Here is a 16,847-nt window from a genome sequence, read left to right as displayed (position 1 = left end):
GTTCTCTCCCCATAACAGACCCCCTGTGAGGTAGGCGGGGATGAGAGAGCTCTGAGAGAACTGTGCTCCAACAGGTGCCAGATCTACGTTCCTCTTTTTTCTTGTGGACTCTCGATTTCTCCTTGACTCAGCTTCCCGGGAAGTCGAACCCAGAGCAAAGTGACGGGCTTCATTTCTAAGAAAATGCGTGGAGCCAGAATAGTCCCTGGATATATTTCCCGTAGGCCGACAAATGACTCCAGGAAGCACACATGTAACCAGAGAGCCGCTCCTCCATTGGGCTGGGAGCCCGACACTCGAAGAAGTGGCTGTGTAACCCAAAACGATCAGATACCAAAAGTATCGTTCCGATCCCATTCCAGCGGATCCCCGCGCGCGCGCTGGAGAATTCTGCAGCCTTCCCCTCGCCAGCGCACGCGGGGCTCTTCTCTCTCACACCCACCCACCGTCTGCCCTTCCCTTACCCCCCCCCCGCCCCACACACACGCTTTGCTTCTATTTAAACATTTTAGCCCTTTTTTTTTTGCTAGATGCGTTTTTTGTGTCGTCTTTTTTAAAAAAAATTCCTAAACCTCCCCTGCAACAACTATTTTGGCCTTTCATGAAGGGATCCCCCCCCCGCAAACTCGAAAGCATGTTTCTTGGAAAGAGCAAAAGCTGAAATTCCACAGATCTCCACAAAGTGAGACATTGTTGGGAGACGGGGGGAGGGCTGGGTGGGTGGGAGGGAGGCGCGTTGGGCACCCTTTTATTTTTTGCGCCTTGCCCGGGTAGCGCTCGCGGACGGTCGGGATTCGGCCGGGGATAAAAAGCAGGGCAAAGGGGCATGAGCGGAACGCCCCCCCTCCCCCGACGGCGCGGAGCTGCCTGGTCTCCAGAGGGGGGCTCCTCCCTCAAAAAGTTAGGTCTGGCGTTGTAGTTGTGGCTGTTGTCGTCTCTGTGCGGTCACCCGCCTCGCGCACCCCCCCCCCCCCGGCTACGACCCAGTTGGAACCGGTGGATCCTCGCGGGCGGGCGGGCGGGCGGGGTGTGAGTGTGTGTGAGAGCGAGGGACGATCCCTTGGAGTCTTGCTGCACGGCTGGGACGCCGCTGCCTCGGGCCGTCGGTGGTGATGTAAGAGGAACCACCGAGGCACCGGGATATATAAAACTCGTGGCTGCGGGGGGGAAGAAGAGCCATGGCTGAGCGGCTCGAGGAGAAGAGCCCCACTTGAGAGGAGATCAAGTTCGCCGGGAGCTCCTGCCCAGGCGCGCCCCCTCCCCCCGCCCCCGTCCCCGTCCCGGCTCTCTCCTCCACGCGACCTGCCCAGCCAGCGTCCAGTGCCTCGGGGGCTCCCTCGGCCTGCCCCTTGGCTCCCCGGCCGCACTCGGCGGCGGGCGGGTGTATTTTTAGCGCCCTCGCCTCCCCGGGAACCACGTGTGCTGCCGCTGCCGCCGCCGCCGCCGCCGCCCGGGTCGCTCGGGATGACGGGCCCCCGGGCAGCCCTCCTGCCGGTCTTGCTGCTGGGACTGCTGTCGCCTTGGCTGGCGGGCCGCTGCCTGCCGCCCTCCGCCCCGCAGCCGCGCAACGACAGCAGCCTGGAGTGGCGCTGGGAGAGCCTCTTCTCGCGCTCCATGGCCCGGCTCCCGGGCGACAGGAAAGAGGCCAACCGCGACGGCGACTATCTGCTGGGCATCAAGAGGCTGCGGCGGCTCTACTGCAACGTGGGCATCGGGTTTCACATCCAAGTCTTGCCCGACGGCAGGATCCACGGGACTCACAACGAGAACCGCTACAGTAAGTGCTGCGCCTCGCCTCGCCCCCCTTGCCCGGCGCCCGGCTTGGCAGCTCCAGGAGCGTCAGCCGAGCCACCTGAAAGGGCGGCCCTCCCCTGGGGATGCCGTGCGCCTGGGACGCCTCCCCGAAGCGGGGAAGCCCGCTGGGGCCATTAAGATGCCCTGGCTCGCTCGCCTGCCAAGGCTGCCTCTCGTGCTGCGTCTAGCCGGCGCTCCTGCCCCCCCCCCCCAAAAAAGAGCGTGGCACGGGAATAATGTGCTTCCCAGTCAATCCCATGACACGCTTCCCAAATCCATGCATTGTGCAAAGCTGTCCCAAGTCGATGTCAGGACAGTTTAAAACAATAGCAGTTTTCAAAGCAACCCTGGATGGCTTGAGGTGAAGTTTGAACTGGGTGACCAGATCCCTGGGATCAGCATGTCTGATGTGGCTTTGGTTGTTGGGGTCTGTGATCCATCAGGTGGATCCATCAGGTAACGAAACTTTTAAAGAAGCGCTGCTCAAGTCTGTGGGACTTAGAGTTTCTTCTCTAGTCTACGGCTTCTGACCCAGGAAAGGCTCAGGTGCGGAAAAAGTAGGAGGGCTGCCCCTAAACTGTCAGGGATGAGGATCTTAGATGTCTGCAGTTACTGGTGCTTACATACAAGTCAGGTCACCCCACACTATGATGTTCATGTCCTGTACAGAAGAGGTTGTTCTCCTGTTCATCAATGGGACATTTTCAAAAAAATCAGTCTTTGCACTTGATACCCCCCTCCCCATAAAGCAGAAGACTCAGGAGGGAGCCAATTTCATCTAAAAATATTTTTGTGATGCTCATGGTTACAGTGGGAAATTCTAGTGCAAAGTGGCTTCCCTTGGCCCAGAGTTGTTATTGTTATTGGCATTCCCCACTATCTGTGTACAATACAAGCAGTAGTATACTTGGCCCATGGCTGGACTTGGCTACTGTTATTACAAAGCAGGGTATTAGAGAACTGCAATCTATTTTTTATAATCATATTACAAAACCATGTCTTTGGCAATGGGGTTGCATGTTACTTGTAACGATCAGGCAGTCTCTCCCAGCTGTCTTGGCCATCTCCACCCCTACATTCTGCCATTTGGACACACAGAAAGAAAGAACAATGCACTGTCCATATTCAGAGCACTACAGGATACAGAAACATCTGAGCAATTGATTTCTAAGCCAATATCAAGACATGCTGATCCCAAATCATCAGGTGTAACATCTGGATAACTCCAGAGCTGCAGCAAAAGGCTGTTTGTCAGTCCCTTCCTGTTCTTGCAACAGGTTTACAAATAGTTAAATTGGCATTCCAGACCCAAGAGTAACTCTGCCAAGAAGTTAGGACAGTCTACCAGAAAAGCATCTGTTAGTGACTTAACCCCATGGCCCTGGGGCTCTAATTCTAACTCCGATCCAACTGAAACAATAGGGCTGGGGAGCAGGAGTTACAGACAGCACCATGACAAATGTTTCATGTGCCCTGAAACATATTGTTACTTATTTTAACCTGGACGATGTGGGAGATCACTGTTAAGCTTATCCTTTTCCTTTTTTTTAAAGTCAGCACCCACCTTTATGACTGTATCTACCTATTTCAGCCAGCTGCCTTGTACAGTCTCTAAATTTTAAAGCACCAAGCACATCACATAACAACTTCATTGGGACAAAAGATTATGGCTCTCCAGCATAAAAGCATGAGTGTAGGTCGAAGTTGATGAAGCTACTTTGAATCTCGCTCTAGGCAGCTTGTGGAAGGTAAATTTGCACGCATTTTTGACCATGTGGCTCATATGCTTTTAACTGTGCTAATATTGATTACCACCACCACCACCCCCCAATAGTTGGACTAGCAAAACAATCTACTGGGGTTCATGCAGTGGATGGGTGGAGTGTGAGAGCCACTCCAGATAAACTGACTTGGGAAGTGCCTGGCTTGATGGCTGCCTTAGCGGGAGAAGGCAGATTGGTCCAGATAGCCAGCATGGACCAATGCCTGGCATGGACCGATTTAGATGACTGGCCTGTACAGGGTGTTGTCCACTGCTGCGTCCTGCTCCACCACCACCAAGCAATGACTTCCAATAAGAACAGGGAGCTGCATCTAGGAACTGCATGTGGCACAAATGCAGAGACCCCCAATCAAGGAATGAGCTTGTCCCATGCAAACAATTTACCCTGCAGGGCAATGGAAAGAGGCTTCCATATAGTGGCAGTAACAGGTAAGTCCCCAAAGAATAATCGCCACTTTGCACTGGAAACTTGCTAGGATTTCCTTGGGCCAGTCACTAACTTTCCGACTAACTTGTCTCACAGGGTTTTCATGAAGATAAAACGGAGATGGGGAGAAACCCATATGCATGGCCCTAAACCCCTTGTATGAAAGGCGGTAAAAATGTACTAAATGAAGAAATCAAGACTTTGATTCCTAATAAAGTGCACCGTACTACTCAGAAATGTAAACTAAACTGTTCTTAACCTACTTGCTCTGAAATAAAATCTTAGGACTCCCTGGTTATTTGGCAAGAGGATTGGTTTCTTACTTCTGAGCAATCCTGTAAACTACATTAGAAAATGGATTCAAAATTCCATCCTGGGGTTGTGTGTCAGAATAGCCACTATCCTGGCCTGGCCCAACTGACTATACTATTACAACACCTGACTGGATATAAAACCCTTTTGCCCTGTGTCCTGATGGTAAAGAGGAGACACATACAACTTTCTTAGCAGACTCCCTTTGCATGATTCTGTTTTTACAGGTTTGCTTGAAATCTCTCCAGTGGAAAGAGGAGTGGTGAGCATCTTTGGTGTTAAAAGTGGCCTCTTTGTAGCCATGAACAGTAAAGGCAAACTCTATGGATCTGTAAGTAGCAGTTCTGTAAGGCTTCCGTCTTTTCCTTTTAATATTAAACTGATTTTGATTTCTTTTATATAAACTGTAAGCACACTTCTTCAGATACCAAGCAATGTGTGTGTACACAAAATTTTACACCTTAGATAAAACTGTGTTGGTCTTAAAGGTGCCTCTGGACTCAAACTTTGTTCTGCTGCTTCAGACCAACAGGACTACACACCTGAATCAATCATACAACATACCGTATTTACTCGCATATAAGCCGAGGCACCTAATTTTACCACAAAATCTGGGCAAATTTATTGACTCACATATAAGCCGAGGGTGGGAAATGCTCCGTCATAACAGGCTCTCCCATCTAGCATTGCCATTCCTTTTGCCATTGAAGACAAAAGGGAAAAAGATCAGAGTCCCTCAGTCAAACTGCTGGTGTCCTACAAGCTCAGCTTGCCGTATACATTTGCAAAAGAAAATGCAACGATTGGCTGGCTGGAGCAGACTTTTATTTCAATTACTGTATATACCCGCGTATAAGCCGAGGAGGGCTTTTTCAGTGTGAAAAAAGGTGCTGAAAAACTAGGCTTATACGCATGTATATAGGGTATGTAATATCAAGGCACTCTCTATTAGGCTTCCATAGCCAGCTGACAATTCACTGGTTATTCATCAATAGTTCTCTGGGAGCTGTTCTCACAGAGCGGTTCTCTTAGAGCTCTATCAGCCCCACTTACCTCATAGGGTGTCTGTTGTGAGGAGAACAGTTGTGAGGAGAGGAAAGGCACTTTGAGACTACTTTGGGTAATGAAAAACAGGGTATAAAAAACAGCTCTTCTTCTTCTGTGCATCCTGTAATTTTGTTATCTGACCTTCCTGCCTATTTCCGCAATGGATATGGCAGAATTATGACAGAATTATCTTCCCTCAGCTGATGCATGTCCAGTGGATAGATTTTCTTGAGAGTGAGTAGTTCTTACACACTTGACAGAGGAATCACTTGACTTTTTAAGAAGTGTGATCCCAATTTTACTTCAGAAGAAAACCTGTTCAGAAAAAAACCTGTTCAGCTGTTCCATTTGAAGCAGGCTTATGTCCTTCTATGCCCACGGAAGTCGGGAGCCTTAGACAGGGTAACTCCGTTTAGGATTGCACTGCAGAGCCTCAAGCGTACTTACTGGAACCCCATCACGTGCTTACTGGCTGCTGCTTTATTCAGTGACAAAGCGACCAGAGATAACTCATAACCATTCATTTAGTATGTTCAATCAGTTCAGATATGCATATGTAAATCTGATCTCCTTTGGAAATAATGGATTTGGGGGAGGGTAATAAATTTAATTTCTAATACACTGAAATAATTTTCATTAAAAAAAATTATTGGATTTCTCAACCACCACTCCCAGGCTAGACAGCTCGAGGCTGTGTACAACATTATCATAAAATCATATTAAAATCAACAGAAAAATAGTAAAAACATTTCATTTCTTAAAAGCCACTTGATTGCTAAAAAAATAATGCATGTCTTGTTTATGGTCATTTCCAGCTGTCCTTCTATTGTGGACTCCTTGTTTGTGGGCAGAATCTTCAGTCTAATGATTTTGGAAGCAGATCACTTTCACATGATTTGCTTAAAAGGAAGCAGGGAAAAATCCAGGAATGGAAAAAAATCAGATGCTTTCATTGTAACCACTAGGCTCTGTAGTCTTAGATGCATCTTGACTTTTTTGGTCTATAATTGGTGCAGCCTTTTTATTTCTTCTCTCTGTTATCATTTGCCAGCCATTACTCTTATGTCTGCAGAGGGGTTTAAGTGGTTGACCACAGGCTGCATTCTCAGGATCATGCCAACTACCAAGTTGATCAAGTTCTGTTTAAGAAAATGGCTTGTGGATTATAAATTGAAGATCCATGTGTTTAAACAGGATCAAGTACTAGCATAAGAAATCCTTGGAGTAAATTAAAAATGCAAACGGGATGCAAAGAAGGACAGGATGTGGTCCCACACTGTTGAGATCAAATAAGGGTCCAAATGGCATTAGACTGATTCTTCATCCTTTCTTCATCATCTTCCACACAAGCTAACATTGTAAACTGAGTGTGAAAGATGCAGGCTATGAGCTTGCTTCCCTATGCTGGAACTTGCATCTGCTATAGCAGAGATCAAATGCAGTCCTGTTAATGTACAAAAGGCATATATTGAGCTTCTGTGTGGTTGCATGTGCTGGTGTACTGCCCGTCCAAAGAAAACAAAATCTTGAGCTGCAAGCTAATTGATGCTGATTGAGTCAAATCCATGTGGAGGATACAACTGGGAATGCAGATTTTTCAGGATGGCCAAACATCCTAGTAAGTTACAAGTGCAACTAGGTACAGAAGAATAATTTCAAGCAAAAGAAGATACAGTGTTGCACCCCACTCCTCCTCCCAGCACAGCACTGACACTAGTGCTAGCAGTCGGCAAGCCAACCTAGTGGAAGCCAATATGATGAAAAGGGATTTAGACGGTCTGAGAACGTAGGGCGGGAGGAAGTCTGAGCTTCTTTCATGCTTCTTCTGAGTCTCCCACATAAAAGGCACAATGTGAAAAATCATAAGCCAAGGGTTTTTAGACCATGTTGTAAAATAGGCCTCGAAATCCTGGGTGCAGAGTGTGCGCAAAGGGGCAGCCTGAGTGTCCCAACATCTTCTGTAGTGATATAGAGGGGAACAATGCATAAGCTTGTGACTCTCTGTATGCTGAGCTTGAATAATTATCTTCCAAATATGTCAAACTCTTCCTGAGGAAGCACTTTTCAGGGGCTTCTACATCAAGGCTTTTGATAAAAAGTATTGGTCTAACTAGCCCCATGTTTACGGTAAATGTGAGAAGAAATCAAAGAAAGCAGTTGCTTAAAGGCCCCCTTCCTACACTTGTTTGCAACTGCATTTCCTACCTCAACTTAGAACACCCTCCCCCTTCTCATTTCAGAGCCATTTCAACGATGAGTGTAAATTCAAAGAGATCCTGCTGCCAAACAACTACAACGCTTACGAGTCCCAGGTCTACCCAGGGATGTACATAGCCCTGAGCAAAAATGGAAGAACAAAGAAAGGCAATAAGGTCTCTCCCACCATGACAGTGACACATTTTCTTCCTAGGATTTGAGAGCTGTCCCTTCAAGACCTACCTCGGGGAAGGGGGAGAACGCGAGACCCAGTTGGAGACCGAGAGGGGACATATGGTGCACTTTCCTTTGAGAGTTTTATGCAAGAGTAGATGTAAGATATTTAAGTTATTTAAGTCTGTATATATTGCCAGAAAGTTATTTATAGTTCTGATTTTTTTTTAATTCCTAAGAAAACTCCAACATAAAACAAAAACTTCCAACCTAAGCTATTCATTGCACAATGCAATGGCAGAGGACTTTTGCATTGTGGTTTATTTAACATTTTTTAAAAGTTATCACAGGTGTGCTGCTATTATGTGTTTTTTAAAAGTGAAATTCAATTCCTGTATTTACAATGTTTTGCACTGTTTTGTGTGTTGTACAGTGTTTGTTAGTGGACATGAAATTGTTCTCTTTCTTTCGCTTTTTAAAGAAAAGAAACCAATGATAACTCCCAGATAAGGTCTTAGTCTTTGAAAATGAACTGGGCTAAACCTCCCTCAGTTCTGATGCCAGGTTGTAGCAACATACAATGTAGGACCTCCTTTTGTGCAGCATTGCTATTTTGTTGAAATGGTATCAGTTTACTTTGGGTACATGAAATGCAGTGTCAAAGTACCACCCTGCAAAGCTGTTTTTAGATCTGCTACTGCTGAACTCTGAACTTCCCCGCAGTCAATCTCTTCAGAGCCCCAGGACACACACACATTGAAATTAATGGAGCAGGAGTGTTTGGTGAACTGTGCCCTTAATAAGGCACCTTAAACCTGCTGAACAAATTGTCAGGAGCATTATTATTTTAAACAATGCCAGAAGTTTGTTTGGGCTCAAGAAGAGTTGCACTGAACAGCGTAAATGTCCTCCCTTTTCTATAAACTCTCACACTGTGAAATAATTACCATTAACAATTTAGATTATATTAAGAAAAATATCATTAATTCAGTGCCCCTTCCCTAAAATGCATTATTCAGACAATGGATAACCCATCATCAAGAAGATCTTTTTTTTTCTTTTTTTTTAAGATCAAGCTCTTTCAACATAGCCAGATGATTCAAGTTCCTCTAATGATTTATTATTTTTAATGCAATATTTGGACGGAGGAACATGCTGCTGCTTTCATGGCTGCAATTCATAATCCAGTAGGGGAAAAGCCATAGCTCCAGAGAAGGGCACATATTTTGCATACATACAGTCTCAAAGTCAGTCCTAGCATTAATAGATTGGGAAAGACAGTACCGGTCTAGATGGACTTTGTTGTGGCAGTTTCATATGTTCACTAAGCTCAGTTCTGAGGCCCAAGGGAGGCCCACTGCAACAGAGTGTTTCTTTGGTAGTGATGCTTGAGGTCCAGTGATCATCAGGATATTTGGCCAGAAGGGTAGATCGTCACAGCAGAATTTCAACAGCCCCTAGATGAAAAGAAGCCTGATGGTGTTTTCTTCCATTGGTGATTGGTTTGACCAACCACTCGCCATCACTGCAACTGCTGACATGAAACACAATTCAGCAGCTTTCTGGCATGCCAAAATGGCTGTGTGCACTGGAACGCAAAAAAGGTTTTGTAGTTTTGTGATAATGTGTTGCTAGCAATCCCTTGTCCCTTGTCAGAATTCCCAAGGTTGTTTCTGGGGGAAGCCACAAAAGTATAAATGCAGCTCAGTTTGTTGTGTTAGATGCAGGCTTACTCCCCGAGAAGTTCCATTGACTCTGTGATGTAAGTGGTTCATGGATTACTGTCTCAGCATCTCATTCCCTACCATCCAGCTGATTTATGTCTACCTCATGTTTTCTTAAAGCCAGTTTCTTAACAAAATCTGCAAGGAAGCTGCATATACTTTCCTGTTCGTTCAGTATTATAATTCCAGTGTGGGAGGGGGGCATCCCAAATCCCTACTTTTTTTTCCATATGCAGCCAAAAGTATTCCAGATAGCATGGTTGCCTCCAATTTGAGCCTTGTCACGTTTGTGCTATCTTTACCCGGTGATTTACTTTTAGAAAGATAATCATGGTGAAAATATTTGCAGACAGCTGTCAGGCTGCAGAGCTATATGGTCAGCCAGTAACCCTATATTTTTCTTTATATATTTTGTGAATGTAAACCATGTCTTTAAAGCAAAGAATGAACAGGCAGGTTTAAGAATGATGGTGGGAAGGGGATGGTGGAGGAGGGGACAAGGAAGTCTGAAACTTCTGCTAGCCTAAGAGTTTTGGGAAAAAAATAAAATATGACTCTGAGGGCAAAAGGAAGAGCTCTTTTAGCAGATTTCTTGAATGTAACTATCCAGATACCTCCTAATATTTCAGTAAATAGTTTCACTCTTCCATAGCTTCAGTTTAGGACTCGAGCACCAGCACATAAAGCCTTGCGAGATGGCAGGCAGCATTGAGGCAGCCTCAGAAGCAAACTATTTTGTTGGGGTTGCAGTCCAGTCTTACCAGCAAGGTGACTGGCTATTGGAGTGGCACACCGATGGTCTCTGCTTCAAACCACAATTATGTACTTCCTTCAGAATACTTCCACTGATTCCAGTAGAATTTATTTGGAGTGAACCTATCAATTTAAATAACCTGAGATGACTGGTACAAAGAACGGAAGTGTGGTTCTGCACAAACTGATCGGACCGATACTGATATAAGAAATGTGATGCCCTGACACACAGCATAGATTTCTTTCTTAGGGTTGGCTTCCCATCTCCCAAGCTGGGTGCTTAAGCATCACACTAGGAACATGGGATGTTCCTATATGGATACGCCCTTCATGGTCCATTCTTGAAACAAGCAGGTTAAGCACTTGTGTGGGGCTTGGTGATTATGGTGGCATAACAGCAAATGGTGCTGCAGGCCAAGACTAGATTAACCATCTGGTTGTATGGCCTGGCAGGGGTGGCCAAACTGTGGCTCTCCAGATGTCCATAGACTACAATTCCCATAAGCCCCTCCCAGCATGTGCTAGCAGGGGCTCATGGGAATTGTAGTCCATGGACATCTGGAGAGCCACAGTTTGGCCATGCGTACCACAACCTCATATGGGTTCCTTTAGCATTCTTCACATCCAATGAAGGGGCAAAGCCCTCCCTGTCTGACAGCAGCAGTGGGACCATAAGCCCTTTTTGTGGAGAAATATGAAATAGTATCGGCTGGTTTGTGTAAGGAATTGAAGAAAAACGGTCTCTCCCTGTCCACAAGTAACAGAGTCTGCATGTACAATCGATGTCCACTAGACACTTGCTTCTTCTTTACAGATCCATTGAATAACTCTCATGTCATGGACAACTCAACATGTGATTTAAACTTCACACATATTCAGGTAGTGTTTTCATTTGTAAAGTGAATGCGTGTGGGCTTTTTCTTACAAAAAGGTGTACACACATTCATGCAAGATGTGTGTGTGTGTTCACTGTTCCATGAGAACAGGAGACCTGTACTGCAGACCTGAAGCATTCACTTTTGCCAGAGAAGATCTATGGCTTTCCGCCCATGATGGATAATGCACTTTCAATGTGCCTTTGCAGCTAGATTTTCCTATGCAAAATAGGAAAATCTACTTCTAAGGTTCAATGAAAGTGCATTATCTAACATGTGTAGAATACATGAGCCTCCAAGTATGATTGGGATCTTTTAATCCAGCCTTGTTGCAAGCAAAGCATGACAGGTTGCAGTTTCACAGGGGAACTGCAGCATTTCTGCTCATCAGAAATGACCATTTTCTTGAAACAGTTACCTGATTATTTGTCTTGGGATAACAGAGAGTGCAATATGGGGATCTGACCTCTTGGCAGAGGATGTTCCTGCCTCTTTTTCTCAGATCACCTCATTAACTCTTAAGCGTATAAGAAACTACAAGACATGGATATTATTCTTTCTATCATTTATTCTAGAGTAGTGGCCATAAAGCCCAGTGAATGTAACTGAGATGTTTCAGAGTAATTGTTCAAGGCTTGCAATGTCATGGCGTACTTAAATGTCCCTTAAATTGAGATCAGCAATTTCCAAGTCTGGAGAAAAATCTGAGTTTGGCTTTCTTTTTTTTCTTTATTACATTCCTGTATGAGAAAAACATTTTTTTTACAAGAGCTACTCATACAATACCAATATTGTACTTAACAAATTACTTATGTTTATACTGTACTTATGGATAACCTTGAAGAATAAAGCTATTCACCAGTGAGATCAAAATCCAATAGCAGGACCAGATTACTTTTTTATTTTTTAAAAACACTCTCATCTTGCTGCTGTTCATGAAAACACAGGTAAAATGACATACTATCCCATCCTAGATAATCTCTTGGCAGTGGAATGCTAGAACATTCATTTGGAGTTTGAGGTATTTCTGCATGTTCTCCTTTAAAAAAGATGTGTAGGTATTCACATGCATAATATTCCTGTTTACCTTCTGAAAGCTCCAAGTATTTCTAGGTTTACAAAATCCAAATGATGTTGACTTGACTTGTAGACTCATTGGATGGAGATGGTTCTCCTCCTGCATCACTTCAGGCTTTATTTCAGTTGTTAACTGAGAGCCTCATCCCTCATTGTAGTCTGAGGTAGTTTCTTTTGTAATGTTCAAATTTTGTTGTAAAACCTTGATATCAATGTTACATGGGATAAGCTTTCACCATTTACCAGATCTGTCTGTAGTTTTATACAGGTGTTGTTCAATATTGTGGTGTATGTGCTGTGCACATTTAAATGCTTAATAAATAGATAAATGTTTACACACTTCACAGATTGGATTTATTTAAAATAGGACTGGTTTACTTGGTGGGAGTCAAAAATGATTCTATCCCACGTGACACTAACAGGGAGAGGTGTGGCTCCATGCAGAGAATTTGCTTGGCATGCAGAAGGTCCCAAGTTCAATCCTTGGCATCTCCAGTTAAGGATCAGGTGCTGGGTAAGGAGAAAGATATCTACCTAAGTCCATAAGAGGGCTGCTGCTGGTGTGAGTAGACCATACTGATCTTGATGGACAAAGGGCCTGATTTACCAAATAAAAACTGTTTTCAGCACACTGAATATGCTTACAAAGGGAAAGTCTCTTCTGGTTTTTCATAATTCCTTCTGAAGCCATTACATGTAGAATTCATGTGGAATTGCTTGTCATTTGATGGATCAAATTTTCAGTAAGCTTAGGGCTGGGGATCCAGAGCAGGTTTTGGCCAGCTGATCTTAGAGAACTTTGGGGAATGTAGTGGAAGAGGTGGTCCTGTAGACCCTTTAGGACTTTAAAGATTAATACCAAAATTTTGAACCTGATCTGGTATCCCATCTGGAGCCAATACAACTGGGATAGCACTGGTGTCATATGTGCTCTCCACTGGGTACCTGTAAGGACCACCACCACCACATTCTGAACCCATTGCAGTTTCTGGAGCAGTCTCAAGAGCAAGTAGCAGAAGTCTAATTTAGAGGTGATGACCATTGCATGGGTCATCCTGAATTGGTCCAATGCAGAGAGACAAGTCTCAAGTTGTTCTGCCCAGAGAAGATAGAAAAATGCCAGGCAGGTGACATTCATGATCTGGGCGTCCATTGAAAGGGGAGTGTCCAGAATCTTACCCAGACTCCTGACAGAAGACTCCAGTGTTAATTCGGCCCCATCAAGAGCCATAAGATGAGCCAAATGTCTCTCCGCATCCAGGCCCAGCCAAAGGACCTCCATCTTGGCTGGATTCAACTTCAGCTGATTCTGCTTGAGCCAGTCCCTCAAGACCTCCAGGCATCTGGCCAGACTTTCTGGCAGTGTCAATGGATGGCTGCTCATTAACAGAAATAGCTGGGTGTCATCAGCAGCATACTGGTGACAACTCAGTCCAAATTTCTAGATAAATTAGTGAGGGGACACATGTAAATTCTGAATAACATCAGGAGGAGTATTGCTCCTTGTGGGAAACCACAAGTGAGGGTCTGACACTGGTAAGTAATCCCCCCTGGTACCGCCCTCTGTCCCTGACCTTGTGGTAATGACTGCAGCCATTTAAGGGCTGCACCTCAAATCTCTATGTCAGCTAGACGGTGGGTCAGAAGTAAATGATCGACCATATTCACACTAGGATTGGGGGCTAAAGATAGCGGGTTGCAGACTGGGAGGACCAGTCCTGTAGCTGGATGCTCCAGTGTGGTGTTCTGCAGGGGCAGTCCTTTGCCTGACATTATTTAACATCTTAATGTGCCCTCTTGCCCAGCTGGTCTGAAAGTTTGGGCTTGGGTGTCATCAATGTGCTGAGGACACTCAGTTCTACCTCCTGATAGACAACCAAACAACCCACCCCCCATTCAGAACAATTATCCAGATGTCTGGAGGCTGTAGCTGACTGGTTAAAGCTAGGTCACCTGAAGCTGAACCTTTCAAAGATGGAGGTCCTGTGGCTGGGTAGGAAGGGACAAGCTGAGGAAGCATGCCTACCCAGCCTGGATGGCATGCAACTTACTGCTGCCTAGACCACCAGGAATCTGGGGGTGATACTTGATGCTTCCCTTTCTGTGGGAGTCATCAGAGTAGCTCAGTAGGTGTTTTTCCATCTTGCCAGGTTAGGCTACTAGTGCCCTACCTAACTCCAGATCACCTAGCCATAGTCATCCATGAAATGGTTACCTCCAGACTGGACTTCTGTAACTCACTCTACTCCAGAAATGAAAGCTGGACCAAAATGCAGCTGCAGAACACCATGGTGGGCTCACATGTGCCCTGTGCTTAGGAGCTGCACTGGCTCTCAGTAGAGAACCAGATTAGGCTGAAAGTGCTGGTTTAGACCTTTAAGGCCATTTGCATTCTGGGCCCCACATATCTGAGGAACTGCCTCTCCAAATACATCCCCCAAAGAGCATTATGCTCAACCAGTTCCAATAGGTTGGTGGTCCCTGGCTCAGGTGAAGTGTGCCTGGCCTTGAACCTTTTTCATCCTGACCCCTACTTGGTGAAATGAGCTCCCAAACATCGGCCCTGTCAGAACTTATCCAGTTTCAAAGGGCCTGCAAGATGGAGCTCTTCCACCAGACATTTGGTTGAGGTCAGGCCACCAGAACATCAACCCCCTCCCCTAACACACTCCCTTGTAACACCTAAACTCTGGCAATCAACCATAGGAGAGCAACATGGGAGAGGACGCAGTAAAGGATGCAGATGTTGTTTTAGATATTTTAATTGTTTTATTCTATGTTCTTTTAATGTGATGCACACTGCCTCAAGACAGCTGGGCTGTGAGGGACGGTCTTATAAATTGAATTATAAAATAAATAAATATCAGGACTAACATAAACAACAGTACCGACCTGCTCAGATCCTGTCTTCTATGAAGGATGTCTGTCAAGGTGACCAGAGCGAACTCCAGAGCTGTGGCCAGGCTGGAAGCCAGACTGGAATGGGTCAAGTGGTGACATTTCTTTCAAGAACCTCTATAGCTGCCCTGCAACTGCCCATTCTGTTATCTTACCCAGGAATACCAAGTGCAAAACTGGGCAATAACTTGCTGGGTCAGAAAGGCCCGGCTCTTGTATCTTATATCTCACATGAATAAATATTTCATGTGAAAATATGTGCATGCTACATGTGACTCTTTAATACGGTTAAACAGAGTTTGAGAAAAAGAAAAAAATGAAACACTTCAGATTACTTACTATTCAATGTGATGTTGGATTGCATTATTTATTACTCTACAACAACATGTATCTTGGAACCACAAAAGTTCAGTTGGTCTGGAACAACCACACTTGGATGAATATATATATCAGTCTGGGGCAATGATCACTGAGCATGCCGAATTGGTTCTGTCACCCAAATCAAGTAAAACTCTGTAAAACAAATGTGTTACATGTCACAATTTGTGGCTGTTGGGTCTGGGTGTGGGCAACTGAACAAATTCTCTACATTATAATATCTTGTAGAATGAAAACTGATAAATCTTTATACAGGATTTGGAGAATTTTCTGTTCAAACATTGTTTTCAGGGGCATCAAGGATATATGGGGGAAATGACCTTTTTTGTGTACCATTTTCCCATATATTGTTATCATGACTGACACCAGGCAGATGCAGATGGCACACATATTATGCAGTGTGGTACTTGTACGTCAGATGGACAAAACAGATGCCCTGGACAGTCGTAAATATCTGATGCCAACAAGCATCTTTACTGAATTGTTTAAGTCACTGTCCTGAGAGTTTTATGGCATTGGTTGAGGGTTTTATGTGGAGATCTGCTTCCTATTTTGTCCTATCAGCACAGTTCCTCATCAGAGGAACACAGTCAAGGTCTTCACATTCCAGCAGCATGAATCAAGCAAGGCATATTTGGGTCAGTACATAAAGGCCTCATCATGCAGTGAAAACATGCATCAAATACACTGTAGCTTTTGTGGTTTATTTTCTTCTAAAGGACACTAACAGTGCAATCCTAACAGTAAGTCCACCTAGACTCCTATTCAGGTCGATTCAGTGAGGCTCATTCCCAGGAAACAAATCAGGACAATACTATTTATATGACAGAGAGGGTAGCAATCACAAAATTGGTAGGGTATTGCTGGGGTTGTGAATTATACTGCAGTATGTATCAGACTGACAGCAGAGAGCAAACATGTCAAAGGCATACTTTTCAATAGATACAGTTCACAGATGCAGTTGCAAGATACCAATACATGTATGAATTTGTTATTTTCTACTGACAAGTTGGGATACTGTCAGGTACAGCATCAGGTGTATGGCTTTCTGATGTACCAGAACTTATCTGGATCAGTACTATTTCCCCCCCTAAGTAAATCCAAATCAAGTGAGTTCTGTAATATTTATGTACCTTACAGGGGAGTAGCCATTTATCCTAGTAGTATGTGGGTGAGGCCAGGCACGCCTCCCGAGGCCCCAGGACCTAATTGCAGAGCGGAGTGCTCTACAGCGGGCATAAGGAGGCAGGTGGTCCTGTAGGTAGGTGGGACCCAAGCCATGTAAAGCCTGAAAGGTCAAAACCTGATCTGGAAGCAAACTGGTAACCAATGCAATTTTTTAAAGTAGCGGCTGAACATGAGCCCTTCAGCAAGACCTGGTAAGGACCCATGCCACAGCATTCTGTACC

General features: G+C 44.9%; 1 protein-coding gene across 2 annotated transcripts; it reads left to right on the top strand.

Moving 5' to 3' along the window:
• Nucleotides 1-1,335: 1,335 nt before the first annotated feature.
• FGF4 (fibroblast growth factor 4) lies at nt 1,336-12,470 on the top strand. Of its 2 annotated transcripts, none has more exons than XM_077322081.1 (3): nt 1,336-1,777; nt 4,544-4,647; nt 7,774-12,470. In XM_077322081.1, exons 1-3 carry the CDS (start codon nt 1,465-1,467, stop codon nt 7,870-7,872), a joined length of 516 nt encoding a protein of 171 aa, XP_077178196.1. In that variant the 5' UTR covers nt 1,336-1,464; the 3' UTR covers nt 7,873-12,470. The 2 variants fall into 2 exon arrangements, with proteins under 2 accessions (XP_077178196.1, XP_077178195.1); XM_077322080.1 differs by having other exon boundaries at nt 7,604-12,470.
• Nucleotides 12,471-16,847: the final 4,377 nt, after the last annotated feature.

Source organism: Paroedura picta, chromosome 2 (assembly GCF_049243985.1).
Source record: "Paroedura picta isolate Pp20150507F chromosome 2, Ppicta_v3.0, whole genome shotgun sequence".
NCBI classification, from domain to species: Eukaryota; Metazoa; Chordata; class Lepidosauria; order Squamata; family Gekkonidae; genus Paroedura; species Paroedura picta.
The sequence above is the reverse complement of the archived record's forward strand: the minus strand, read 5'-3'. Positions and strand labels throughout refer to the sequence as shown.